The sequence below is a fragment of the Drosophila serrata genome, unplaced genomic scaffold, assembly GCF_035046125.1.
Source record: "Drosophila serrata isolate PLE 108 unplaced genomic scaffold, ASM3504612v1 contig_245, whole genome shotgun sequence".
NCBI classification, from domain to species: domain Eukaryota; kingdom Metazoa; phylum Arthropoda; class Insecta; order Diptera; family Drosophilidae; genus Drosophila; species Drosophila serrata.
This window is the reverse complement of record NW_028257143.1, coordinates 2,229,352-2,242,294: the sequence shown is the minus strand read 5'-3', so window position 1 is coordinate 2,242,294 and position 12,943 is coordinate 2,229,352. Positions and strand designations below refer to the sequence as shown.

Genomic DNA, 12,943 nt, shown 5'->3' with positions numbered 1-12,943 from the left:
TATATATTTATAGAGGTGGCAAGTGACCTTTGCCTATGGTTGTCAAACTATTCGCAGCATGATGGATGGGAGTTACCACAAATGAATGGCACATTAATTTGCATTTAAATGTGCCAAAAGTATCTCTTGCCATTTTCAGCGTGTCATTGACTAATGAGCAGTGCCCCGAAAAAATTTGTAAATTACAAACCGAAAAAAAGAAAACATTTTTGCGAATGCAGGAAACATAAATTACAAGTCCCAGACGAAGTAGATTGCCGTAGCTGGTCTTGCAGCGACAGTATAAATATGAAAAATATGAAAAACATTTTGCAAATGTCACATTCGCATGGCCAGAAAACCGATCTCCGTGCCAAATTTCAGGCACACCCCATTGGAAACACCAATTTGTGCTGTGTATTTTTGTTTAAATTAAGCGTTGGCGGCATTTCCTCGCACTTACTAAGAGTTTAACTAATAGGTGCATATCCTATTACCTAAAATATTTGCGAAAAACTAAAGTCTAGACTTTACGTTTCTGTGCGAAAATAATTAGGTTTTTGCGAAATTCAAACTTGTCTCTATGAAATCATTTGATTAGTTTTTATAGCTATCAATTGAAATAATTAAGATATGTCATTTGTCTGATTTAAGAAATATCTGCTAACAAGGCCAAGAAGCTGCAATTTACAACCTTGAAGAGAGGCTAATATTTCAAGTCTTTTTTCAATTATGTTGTAGTTTTTTATTAGACACTCAAATCTTTGGGGTCAAAATACACATTAGCGTAAACAGTTTGCAAGTGTTTGCTTCAAGTTGTTTCATGTAGCCTTTTTTTTTAATTTTAAAGCTCATTTTGTCGGTAATATCTGAAGATTTGTATGACTGTTTGTATGGCTTCTGTGATCGTTTAGATCGTGAAATGATAAAAGGCTATCCAGAGTGAGGTATAAAAATTACTTGGCTGAAATTCGTTTTTATGATTAAAGATATAGCCAAAATATCCTGCACTTTGATCGGTTTTATGTAGATTTTTTTTCGAAATAATAAACTATTTTTTATGGAACGATTAAACGGCAAAGTTTATACACTGACTGCTAAAATGTTAATACACTTCATTTTAATGATTTAAGATTTAAGATTTTGTTACCTTTTTGGATATTTTGGTTGATGCATTAAAGTTGAGGAGGTGACATAATTTACTTTTAAGTTTAGTCTTTTCTATAACATTTTGCTACATCACAATTTCTTACAAACAAATTTATTCCAAACTAAACGATTAATGTGGCGCATCTCCCAAACAGTTTAACTTCCGTTTTAATATATTTTATTAAACATATTTGATACCAATCACACAGCCGCCCCAATAATCTCCAACACGTTTTCCCCATCAAACCAACTCAATTCGCCATAAAGTCAGCTCTACCACCGACACGGCTCAGGAAATTTATAAATTGCATACGAGACCGAGCTTAATGTGGCCACTTTAATAGACGCCGCCACTTATCGGGCGCCGTTGATCCAAACACCAACAGGCGGACACACTGGCAACTGTTTATTAAAGAATACAAAATGCTATAATTAATTTTTCTATTATTTTCTCAAATACTCCCCGCCATTACCGGGCAAGTGGGGCCAGAACGTGGCCATTGAGGAGTCAAACACTATTTCCTGGCCAACTTAATACTCGATTAATTTACAACGCGCACGAAAACAATTGAGGCGAGCGTTTTTGGGAGCAGAGGGAGGAGGTGGTAGTGGCTTTGGCTGGGACTCCACTGCGAGTATTATGACGTGCCGGGCCGAGTTCGATCAAAGAAAGCATAAATAATGCCCCGACAGCCGGTCGAGGAGCAGAACTGGTCTGGTCCAAGACTCTGTGGCAGTGCCTTCCGCTGGTGGCCCGGACCCAAATTTATGCAAACGGGTTAATTAACTAAGGCAGAGTAAAGCAAAAAAAAATAAATAAAATAAGGGGAAAACGGCGAAAATTCGAGTGCTTCAGCCGGGTGGTCCTCCTCCCATTCATTGCCCCCTCACTCTCTCTCTCTTGGCTCCCTCGAGCGTTTTAAATGTGGATCAGTCGTGGGCGTCTAACAAGACGATGGGAGCAACAAAAAAAAGCTGGCTAACAACATTTGTTCCCCTCATTTTGGACATTTCAAATGTTATATTTATATAAATCGTTGGTAAGTCGGTTGGCCAGAGACTCAATCACTCAATCGAAGGCAGCTCATTCATTCGTTCATTCATTCATTTATGCAGTAAGTCAGTCAGTCATCCAGTCAGCGTGTTGCCACCAGATTTTTATCGCAGTTGCCTACAGACGCTTAATTGCCGCTTTATTACCTGTGGAAATGTCAAAGATACGAACATGGATAATCGTATTTGATTTGGGATATTCACTATTAAAATTTTTAACTTTGATATTATCTTTTTAATATAATATTAGGTATTAATTTCTAGGATATATTCATCCATTTGAATTCAGTAAATACTATATTGAAGTAAAAATACTTTATACATTTTTTAAATGTTTAGATGAAATGAAATACAACATTTAGAATACAGAAATTTTAAATAATAACAAATTTAAGTACATAAACTCCTGATGGTATCTCTTTTAAGTTTATAAGAAGTGTTAAGAATTACCAAATGCATTATACATGTGTTTTATACATGTGTTTTTTTATATTAAACAATTATTTTATACCCCTTTTTTTCTTGCGGACTAAGTACCTCATAGTCGGGAAACTTGGCTATAAGATTCCTTTTTCTTTATTGTACACATTGCGCATACGCAATGTTGTCCAAGCACACAGTGAGCATGGCCATAAATCATTTAATCAATATTCTGTTGTGTCAAGAGTAGCAAAAGTTATGTTGCCCACAAAACACATGCTCCACATTGAGGCTCAACAAGTGAGCTTTGAGTTCTGACGTTTTTCAGCAATCGCTTCAGTCCTTTGCTTAAGAAAATAAGAAACTTTGCAATTAAACTGTCAATTCGTTGGTATTTTTAGAATTATTAGTATTTGATTGTTAATTTATTGCACTGCATTGCATTTGATTTGTGGCCAAATGTGTTGAATGGCCAGTCATGTTGGGTGGGTTTATTGGTGAACACATTGTGTATACGCCAAGTTGTGCAGCGAGAAAGACATGCTCCAAGGCCACTAATGGTTGTTCATGTCCAAATGATAACTGAGATCTCATCTTTATCCCCCATTCCCTGGCCTCATAGAATAGTCAACTACAACTCCGCCCATACAGATGCAAAGTGGAACCTTAAAATTTTACGCACATTTGTGCCGAAGACCGTAAAGCGAACGGAAGTACCATCAAGGCGGCCCACACACACGCGATATGTGACCACAGGGACCAGTTAACGACCGGGGGGAGGGGGAAACAAAACGGAAAATGGAAAACAAAAAAAAGAAGCCAAAGACAACAAAATTGTCAATAAAGCCAAAAGTCTGAGAGACTAACAACCGAATGGGAAAAGACTCAGGACCCACGCAATAAATCTCCAGTGGGCGTGCAAGTGGCTCTCAAACTATGGCATGACAAACGCATTTCCAAACAAAATCACCAGGCAAAAAAAAAGGAAAAGGGGTAAACATTCGTGATTCCCATTGTGGCCTTAATGACATCATTTGCCCAGGCGAAACATCTGAATGGCGTCAGTTGATTGAACTTCGCATCGGTGGCCCCGACATCCGAAGGAGTCGTAGGCCTTTCTCCGCCACTCTTTTCATTCATGAAAATTCAAATCCCAAACGCTGGCAAGTACTTGACAGCTGCACTATAGTCAGTTTTAAGTCCCAGTCATATGCCAAGTGCCTTGAGGCACTGCTTCCTTCTCCAGCTCCCCACCTTCCCAAGACGGCAAAAAACAGCAATGGAGCTGGTCTACTATCACCTATCGTATCTGATCGTGTCGCGTGCTAAGCTGTTCATATTTGGAAATACTCTATAATTCACCAAAAGCATGTTTACTAGCACATTATTATGAATATTTGGGATTCATAGAAATAGTTATTGCAAAACAACTCTCATTTAACTTCCATTGTAACCATAAGGCTACGGATGACATGAGTATTATTATTGTTCATTTAAAGAATAACGATAATATTGATAGTACCCCGAAAATATCGAAACACATCGATGGTACTATCAATGTTGTAACTTTTTTACTATGCAAAATAAGGGACAAAACAAACTTTTAACAATCATTTTTGGGTATATACAAATAAAAACAAATACTCAAAAGGAGAAGTAAAGATTTTTTGAAACCTACTTCAAAAATATATATTTGAACAATTTTTTAAATACTTTCGATATTTTAACGTTAACTACATATATATCATGGTGCTTCTCCGTTAGATATTCATATTGAACTCTTATTTTCTATATATATGGCTTTGAAGACCCATTGACATTGTAAACTCCAATCATTCCAGACTTTCAAGTATTTTTGTAGAGCATTCAGAGTCCGTTACTGCAAAAAGTGTGCCAACTCTCTTTTAAATTTGCATGCACTTTTTTGCCCATATTTTAGCTATATATTTTTTTATAGATCGTGCAATCAATTTGAAAAGTGTTTTTGCGTTGGTTTTACCGGATTTATGAATGAATTTATTTTCGTATGAGCCTCCTGGCCCGCTCCCCCTTCACATACTCATACGCTAGACAGACTTGTCTGGCTTGTTCCGACGTCGTCGTCGTCGTCTTCTCCCACAGCTTTTTTCGCGTCCATCGTCCGTTTGGGCCGTCGTCGCATTTGTCGTTTGTCGCCCGAATAGGAAACCCAATGCAAATGTGGGCGGACTCGGAGGCGCTGCCTACGCGCAACCCACAAACCCAAACCCAAACCCAAACCCAAACCCCAACCGAACAACAGGCGGGAGGTGGAAGCGGATGACTGCCTGGCCGGCTGGTGGGTCTGGTGGCTCTCAACGCAACAGTTGGTGGCTGCTTGGGTGCAGTTAGTTGGCTGCCACTGACAATGACGTACTCGTGGCCCAGTAACCTAAGACGGGGAAAGCTCAAAGAAAGGGATTAATTGTATCGATCCAGCCAGTTTAGCCTAGACATTGATTCATTAGATTAGATTGTTGATTAGTGGAAACTAATCTGATGAAAACATACATTATTAATAAAGATAAATAAAACATAATTAACATAATATCTAATCATTTCTTCTAGATTGTCACTGCAGTCCCATTGGCTCCCTGTCATCGGATTGTGACAAGCGCACGGGTCAGTGCTCCTGCTTGGCCAATGTCACCGGAAGGAGGTGTGATAAGTGCCGGTCGGGACACTGGAACCTCACCGAGGGCACCGGCTGCCGGGACTGCCGATGCGATCCCCACGGATCCCGGGGACACGAGTGCAACCCGTGGACGGGCCAATGCGACTGCAAGATCGGAGTTGGTGGCCAGCACTGCAACGAGTGCACCGAGGGCTTCTTTGGCTTCAGCACGGAGGGCTGCCAGCGTTGCTCGGCCTGTACGGCTGAGGGTCAGGTGTGCGATCCCCACAATGGCCGCTGCATCTGTCCGAAATTCACGAGTGGCTTGGGCTGTGGCCAGTGTGTGCCGGGCACCTGGGGCTGGCAGAACCGGATGGGATGCAGGGAATGCGACTGCGACCATATTGGTTCCATTGGACAGCAATGCGCGGCAAGCGATGGTCAGTGTCAGTGCCGGGAGGGTTACGCGGGCAGAACGTGTAACACCTGCGCCGTCGGCTACTTTGGATACCCGGAGTGTCGTCGCTGTGCCTGCGATGTGGAGGGGTCCTTCACAAGGACGGATGGCTTGATCGCCTGCGACTCGAATGGCCAGTGTCCCTGCAAGTCGCTGGTCGTGGGTCTCAAGTGTGACACGTGCATGCAGAGTACTTTCGGACTCTCGGCCCTCAATCCCGAGGGCTGCACCCGTTGCTACTGTTTCGGACGTTCTGGGGAGTGTGAGCAGAGCAACCTGTCCTGGGGTCACATCCGCATGTCGGAGTCACGGAACTTGAGCATCCAGCAGATAAGACCCCAGAACATACCCGGCTCGGACTACGAGTACATTGTGGTGGTGCAGATGGCGGGCAGCAGCTTTCATCGCGAGGATGCGGAAATCCAGCGCATGAACGATCTGAACTTGGTGCCCAAGTCCACGGGCAATGTGTCAATCGGAGCCTACGGACCCTTCTACCACCCGCTATACTTCCAACTGCCACCGCAGTTCTACGGAGATCGCACCAGCAGCTACGGTGGCTTCCTCTACTTTACCCTGATTACGACGGGGGCCCAGAAGCCGCTGGAACGCAAGATCTTGAGCCAGTATCCTCTGGTGCAGGTGCATTCCCACTCCAAGCTACTGCTAGACTTCTACGAATACGAGGAGTTCGAGTACTCTCTGAACGTGACCCATAGAGTGCCGCTGCATGAGTCCTATTGGAAGTACCATCACACCAACCAGGCCGTGGATAGGGCCACCCTGATGGCTGCCCTCCAGAATATTCGACACGTCTTCATAAGGGCCTTTGCCTTTGCTGATTTCCAGGAGGTGGTGTAAGTATTGATCTTTAAAATAGTATAGATTGTAAATATTAATGTAATATTACTTTGTCAGCCTGCAAAACGTCCACATGGATGCGGCAATCTACATTAAAGGCTCCACAAATCTTATAGCCAAGGGCGTGGAGCGCTGCAAATGTCCCAAACACTTTGATGGGCTGTCGTGCCAGGACCCAGGACGATCCTTTTACCGTTGGCGAAACACTACCGTTGTGGAGAGTGTGTTCATTGAGGACTTGATAGGCAGAGCAGCTCCCTGCCATTGCAATGGTCGCAGCAGTGATTGTGACAAGGAAACGGGTGTATGCTTGGTAAAACAATCCCTTGACCTTGTCAGATAACAGAGTTGCTATCCCCTTTTCATCATCTCCCACAGAATTGTCGTGGCAACAGCGGTGGCGACCACTGCCAGCAGTGCGCGGATGGCTTCTACGGAGATCCCAACTCCCAGCACGGCTGCCAGGCGTGTCCATGTCCGGAGACCAACAGAAACTTTGCCCGCGGCTGCAATGTCTGGGACGGTGAAGTGAGCTGTGTCTGCAAACCTGGTTACACCGGTCGGCTTTGTGAGAGATGCCAGTCGGGATACTTTGGCGATCCCACACGGTATCCCAACAGTAGCTGCCAGCCGTGCAACTGCAATCCGGATGGCATCCGCACCGAGGGCTGCGATCCGGAGACGGGGCGATGCTATTGCCGAGAAGGTGTCACTGGGCTTAAGTGCGACAAGTGCCAGGCGGAACGACATCATCTGGTGGATAATGGCTGCAGGGGTGAGTAGATAATCAATCCCTTCCATTTCTCTTAAATTATAAATTATATTCGATTTTCCCTTTTTAGTCTGTGACAATTGCACCCTTCTGTTGCTTGATTATGTGGAACTTGTGGGACACAAGCTCCGTCGAGGAATGCACAATATGGATTTGACCGGGATACCGGCTCCATATCGTAAGCTGTCCGAGTACGAGAGAGCCTACGTTGAGTGGAACGAAAGACAGCAGGACTTTAGTCAAACCAGGAGACTGCTGCAGGACTACGACTCCGCTGGCATCCTTAAGCTAGACGCCCATGCCGAGAATCTAAAGTTCCAGTCTCGCAAGGCAGTGAGCACCATTGGAAAGCGCGAGTTTGCCATTAAAACGATGCGGGAGGATGCACTGGTACAGCGGCACGACGCCGGGCTAGTCCGAGGCAGAGGTCCTTCAAACCCTATCCGACCTTCGGGGCTATGGGAAGAGTGCCCAGCACCTAAGTCTGCCGACGGCCCTGAAACAGGCTCGGTTCTATCTGCAGGCTGTTCAGGAACACGACCAACTGGTCCAGGGAATCCGCAGCACCAACGAGTGTGCCTGGCGCCACTACTACGCCATGGGAAATGCTTCGGACGCTGCCTTTGATGAGAGTGGCCACCTGGAGATGCTGTGGCGGGACCTCAACCAGACGAATCACCGTATAGTGGACCTGAGACTGCACGTGGATCGAATTGTGGAGGTGGAGAGCGAGGCGGAGGATGTTTTGGAGCACGTACGCAATCTGAGTGGTCACGTGGCCGAGTCCTACCAGGAGCTGAATGATCTAAACCAGCTCATCTCCGAGCACACCGATCCAGGCTTCCTGGAGCAGGGCGAGGGTCTGGTGAGGCAAACTCTTCAGCGGCAGATTGATCTGAATGGGCAGCTCAACCATTTGGACGGATCGCGGGTCCTGCTGAACACCACCTTGGGCGTGAAGGCTGAACAGCAGCGGGAGGTTCGCAAGCATTGGCTGCCCAAGGCGGAAAAGCATGCCAATCATCTCTTGGAGCGATCCAACGAGTATGCCCGCCAGTTTCAACCTACCAGGAATGGAGCCCGGATAGCCATGTTGGCCAGTTCGGCGCACAGCAATATAACCAAGGCCATCAACGATGCGCGACTAGCATCGGCCCTGGCCAAGGAGCGAGTGTACGAGGCCCAGAGGACACTTTATCCCAGTGATGGAAGCTCCATGATCGATCGAGCCAAGCACTCCTTGCACAGGTCAAGGCAGCTGCAGCAGGAAGCCCTCAAGCAGATGCACAGGTCCAATGTTCTCAAAGACAAGCTACACCGGCAGGAGCAGCAGGTGGAGGGCATCAAGGCCACCATCTTTGACTGTGGACTGCGAACAAACAACATCTCCAGCCAACTGCAGGGCCTCTCCGAGAGCTCAGCCCGCAGGCAGACCAAGGAGAGCCTTGAGCTGGCCGAGAGAACCGGGGAGCAGATGCGAGCAGAGCTCCGACTGGCCAAAGAGATGGAGGTTTCTATACAGAACATGCGCAAGTCCTTCTCCACCCTGGAACCGGACTGGGAAATCAAGTTGGGCATGGCCCAGGAGAACATTTCGTTGACCAAGACCAATCTGCGGCTAGCAAATGTCTCCCTCAGCTACCTCGAACGCCAGGCCGCCCAGGAGCAGCAGGTATTCGAAGTTTGGAACAACAGCATGGCCCAGCAATTACAACAGCTCAGAGATCAAATTGCCAAGGCCAGGCACGCGGCCGAAGCGGTGAGTATTGAACACTTTTAAGTTATTTTATTCAATTCTTTATATTTGAATTACCCTATTTTTCCCCTGCAGATTGACGTCTCTTTGGAGTCCCTGGGACCCAAATGCAGTCGTTCGTATTTGCCCGCCTCTTATGGATTAAGCACCTCGAATAACCTTCGCCTCAGCTTTGCCCTGTCCAATCATCTCGAGAGCTCTCCACTGATCCATTTGGAGGGTAGCGAGGGACGGCATATCACGCTGGAGCTGCACAAGCGTCGGGTACGCCTGGTTTGGAATCTCGGCGGAACCACTGCCACGGTTACGCATCCCATGGTGGTCCAGACACGGGACCCAAAGTACGACGATGCCTGGTTCCATGTGGAGGCCAATCGGACGCTTAACCTGGGAAGCTTAATGGTGCGCCGGATGAACAACTACGGCGAACTGACCCCCACTGTTCCCTTGACCATCACTGGATCCACTGACACGGAGCACACACGCTTCTATCAGTCTCGCCACGATCGCATTTCCTTGGGTGGCTTCGCCTCGAAGGACTTGCAGCTCACACCCGGACTCAATGTCGTTGTGCACCAGGTGGAGGTGGACAACAAGCCCCTGGGACTGTGGAATTTTGTAACGAGCGAGGGAAGCTGCGGGGGAGCAATGGTTGGAGCCCGGGAGTCGGCAGCTGCATCCACGGCTCGCCACTTTAACGGCCTGGGATATGCCCAGCTGATGAAGACCCGTCCCAGACCGACCCGTAAGAATCTGTTCTCCGTGCAAATGACCTTCAGAACGCTGGACGAGAATGCCCTGCTCTTCCTGGCGGTTGATGACAAGAACGTAAGTATACATACTATTTCTTACTAAATTAAGTAATAAATTATGTGTGCTTCTGCTAACAGAACCGCTCGGTGTCGGTAACCTTGAGCCGGGGTCGGATCATGTTCCGCATCGACTACGGCGACGAGTCCAAGCTGGAGATTAACACCACCAAGAAATATAATGTGGGTCAGTGGATCAAAATAGAGGCGGCACGAGAGTTCTCAGCCAAACGAAGCACGGAAAATGGAATGCTTCGTGTGAACAACGATCGTCCGGTTTCAGGAGCTCCCACACTACCAGTAAACATTCACATGCTACCGGATCTGTCCAAGGCGGTTTACTATTTGGGCGGAGTTCCACCAGGTAGGGATAAGGCTATTGATCACTTTCTTAAACTATATTTAAATAATATTTCTAACATCGTACATAGGTTTCACTTCGGGTACTTCGAAAGCTCCTGGAGCTGATAATCCCTTCTTGGGTTGCATGAAGGATGTCCAGGTGAATGGGGAGACCTATGATCCTCTGGAGAGTTCCAGTTATTATGGCGTAGAGCCCTCCTGCAAGGACATGATAACAAAGTGAGTAGCTGGACTCCTACATTTTGAATTTAATTCTAATAGGTTATCATTCTTTAGGGCTGGCTTCTCTGGCAGTGGTTACTTGGAGCTACCCTCGCAATCGCTTAGGAAGCGGTCAAATACCGCCTTGGTGTTCCGTACCCTGCAACCGGACTGCCTTCTACTCCTGGCCGCCTATCCGCCGGAAGTTCTGGCCGACTACGATGCCAGGGACATCAAGGGAAACTACTCCATGAGCTTGGTGGATGGCCAACTGCATGTGTGGGTAAATTCGGGACGAAGCTTCATCAAAATGTCCTCCAACTTTAGCCAACTGAATGATGGAGAACTGCACGTGGTTAATCTGATTAAGACGGGTCGGAGGCTTGAGTTAATGGTGGACGATGAGCTGCAGGAAGTGCGAAGCCTGACCGGCAATCCGACGGTGGTCAGTCTGCCCCGGGACACTGGTGGCCTCTATATAGGAGGAGCACCGCCCCACGAAAGCTACACACCACTAGCCCCCACTTTTGTGAACCTGGAAGGAGCCATCCGAGATGTGGTGTTCAACAACCGAACCGTGAACTTCAACGACGCCCTGACCTTCGCCAACGTTCAGATTGGCCGCAATGGTCCCCTGATGGGCAGCTTGAAGGGAGGACTCTACGATGTCCTGCTGAAGACGGAACCGATGATCGGGAAGAGTTTCACAGCCTCGCCCGAGGGCTGCAAGCGGGTAAGTTGCTAGAGCCTTCTTCTTTTCCGGCTTGGTTTGAATGGGGTTAATGATCGGATTGGGGTCTTGCTGTCCATCTGATGCATGTAAATATGTGACCGCCTAACTATGTTAAACTCAACCGTTTCTCTTTGTTTTATAGGATTTTAGTTGCTAAGCAATTATGTCAAAAGCGACTACGCTAAAAGCTTCAAGCGCTGCGCTTCACGAAAGCTCATTTGTATACTAATTTCGCCTAAAAAACAAAACAAAATCTAACCAAACAAGCTACTCTATGTGGTCTACATGTGGATTAATATAACAACCCAACCATCATCAAAGATATAACCTCAGTTCTAGCATTAAGCTTCAGGCTTCAGGAAAATGCCCACAAGAGCATGCTCAGAGGGTAGAATTCAAATATCGAATCAAAGACCTCTGCTCCTGCTCCTGTAGGCCGGCTGATTTACATAATTTTAAGCCCGGTAATCGATCGTTTTAAGCTTCTGGGAGCGTCTATTCATAGTTCTTAAGATTAAATGCTCTATGATGTAAATATTTCATACGACATGTTTGCTAATACATAGATAAGCCTGAATCCAAGGCTCAACTTAGTTCATAAGACTCGCCATATTCAGATCACACACATCACTCATCAACGCTTTGTGTACGTTTTTGCTTTCATTACTGTATTATACAATTAACATTTGCTTACTGCAACGTGGACATTTAATTGTTATCACATTTTATCAAATAAAAAAAAAACATTTTTATAACAACGAAAATCGAACAAAAGTCATGGCAAAGTTTTTATTTTCTAACTCACACTCGCTGGGTGAGTTCGCTCACTCGGCAAAGATGCTACGCTTAAATCTCAGAAACTAACACAAAGTCGTCGCGGTGAGTTGAGTTCCAATTCGACTTGCGATAGACCCAAGCCTAATCACCTTCCTCTCTTCCAGATTGGCAGTTACTCCTACGAACCGAATGCCTTCAAGTTCGGCGACGACATCTACAGCTACTCCCAGCTGAAGCTCCCGGAACGCCACTTCTGGCAGCGCAACTTCCACCTGAGCTTCGACTTCCGCTCCTTCTATCCGAACGGCATGCTCTTCCTGTCCCCGGGCAGCAAGGAGAAGCCCAAGCACTACGTAGCTCTCATCCTCAAGGACGGACAACTGGTCCTGGTGGTGCGGGGTCGGCGGCGCGAGGAGCTCCAACTGACTGCCAAGTTGAACGACGGCGAATGGCATCGGGTGACGGTGAGCTGCCAGGATCGCAAGGTCACCATGTCGGTGGAGATTGGGCGCACAGACCAAAAGACCTCAGCCCAGATGAAGCTGCCCAAGAAGATTGGAGCCTCGCAGCTGCTCCTGGTCGGCGGACTGCCCCAGGCACCGGTCAAGGTGTCCTCGGAGCTCTATGTCCGCCTGGAGCCGTTCAAGGGCTGCCTCCGGCGAGTCAGCGTCAACAACAGCACTCAGGACCTGGCCCGTCCCGGCAAGCACTCCAATGTGGGTCAATGTTTCCCCACTGTGGAGAGGGGCAGTTACTTCCCCGGCGATGCATACGCCATTTACAGTGAGTTGGAGAGGAGTCTGAGAATAAGGATTTCTAATGATGATTTCATTTCCTTTGCAGAGAAAAACTTTAATGTCGGCAAATACCTGGATCTAGAAACGGAATTCCGTACATCGGAACTATCGGGAATCCTGCTAAGTGTCTCAGAGCCCAAAGGCTATCCTGCTCTATCTTTGGAACTACACAATGGCAATGTAA

General features: G+C 46.8%; 1 protein-coding gene across 1 annotated transcript in view; it reads left to right on the top strand.

Moving 5' to 3' along the window:
- The window catches only part of wb (wing blister), a 65,465-nt gene that overhangs the window by 51,464 nt on the left and 1,058 nt on the right, over window positions 1-12,943 (top strand). Inside the window, 11 exon segments of the mRNA XM_086832193.1 lie at window positions 5,188-6,547; window positions 6,609-6,864; window positions 6,930-7,326; window positions 7,394-7,743; window positions 7,745-9,082; window positions 9,155-9,907; window positions 9,970-10,252; window positions 10,320-10,470; window positions 10,528-11,185; window positions 12,127-12,745; window positions 12,806-12,939. Of these exon segments, the coding sequence (XP_086688319.1) occupies window positions 5,188-6,547; window positions 6,609-6,864; window positions 6,930-7,326; window positions 7,394-7,743; window positions 7,745-9,082; window positions 9,155-9,907; window positions 9,970-10,252; window positions 10,320-10,470; window positions 10,528-11,185; window positions 12,127-12,745; window positions 12,806-12,939 (6,299 nt within the window).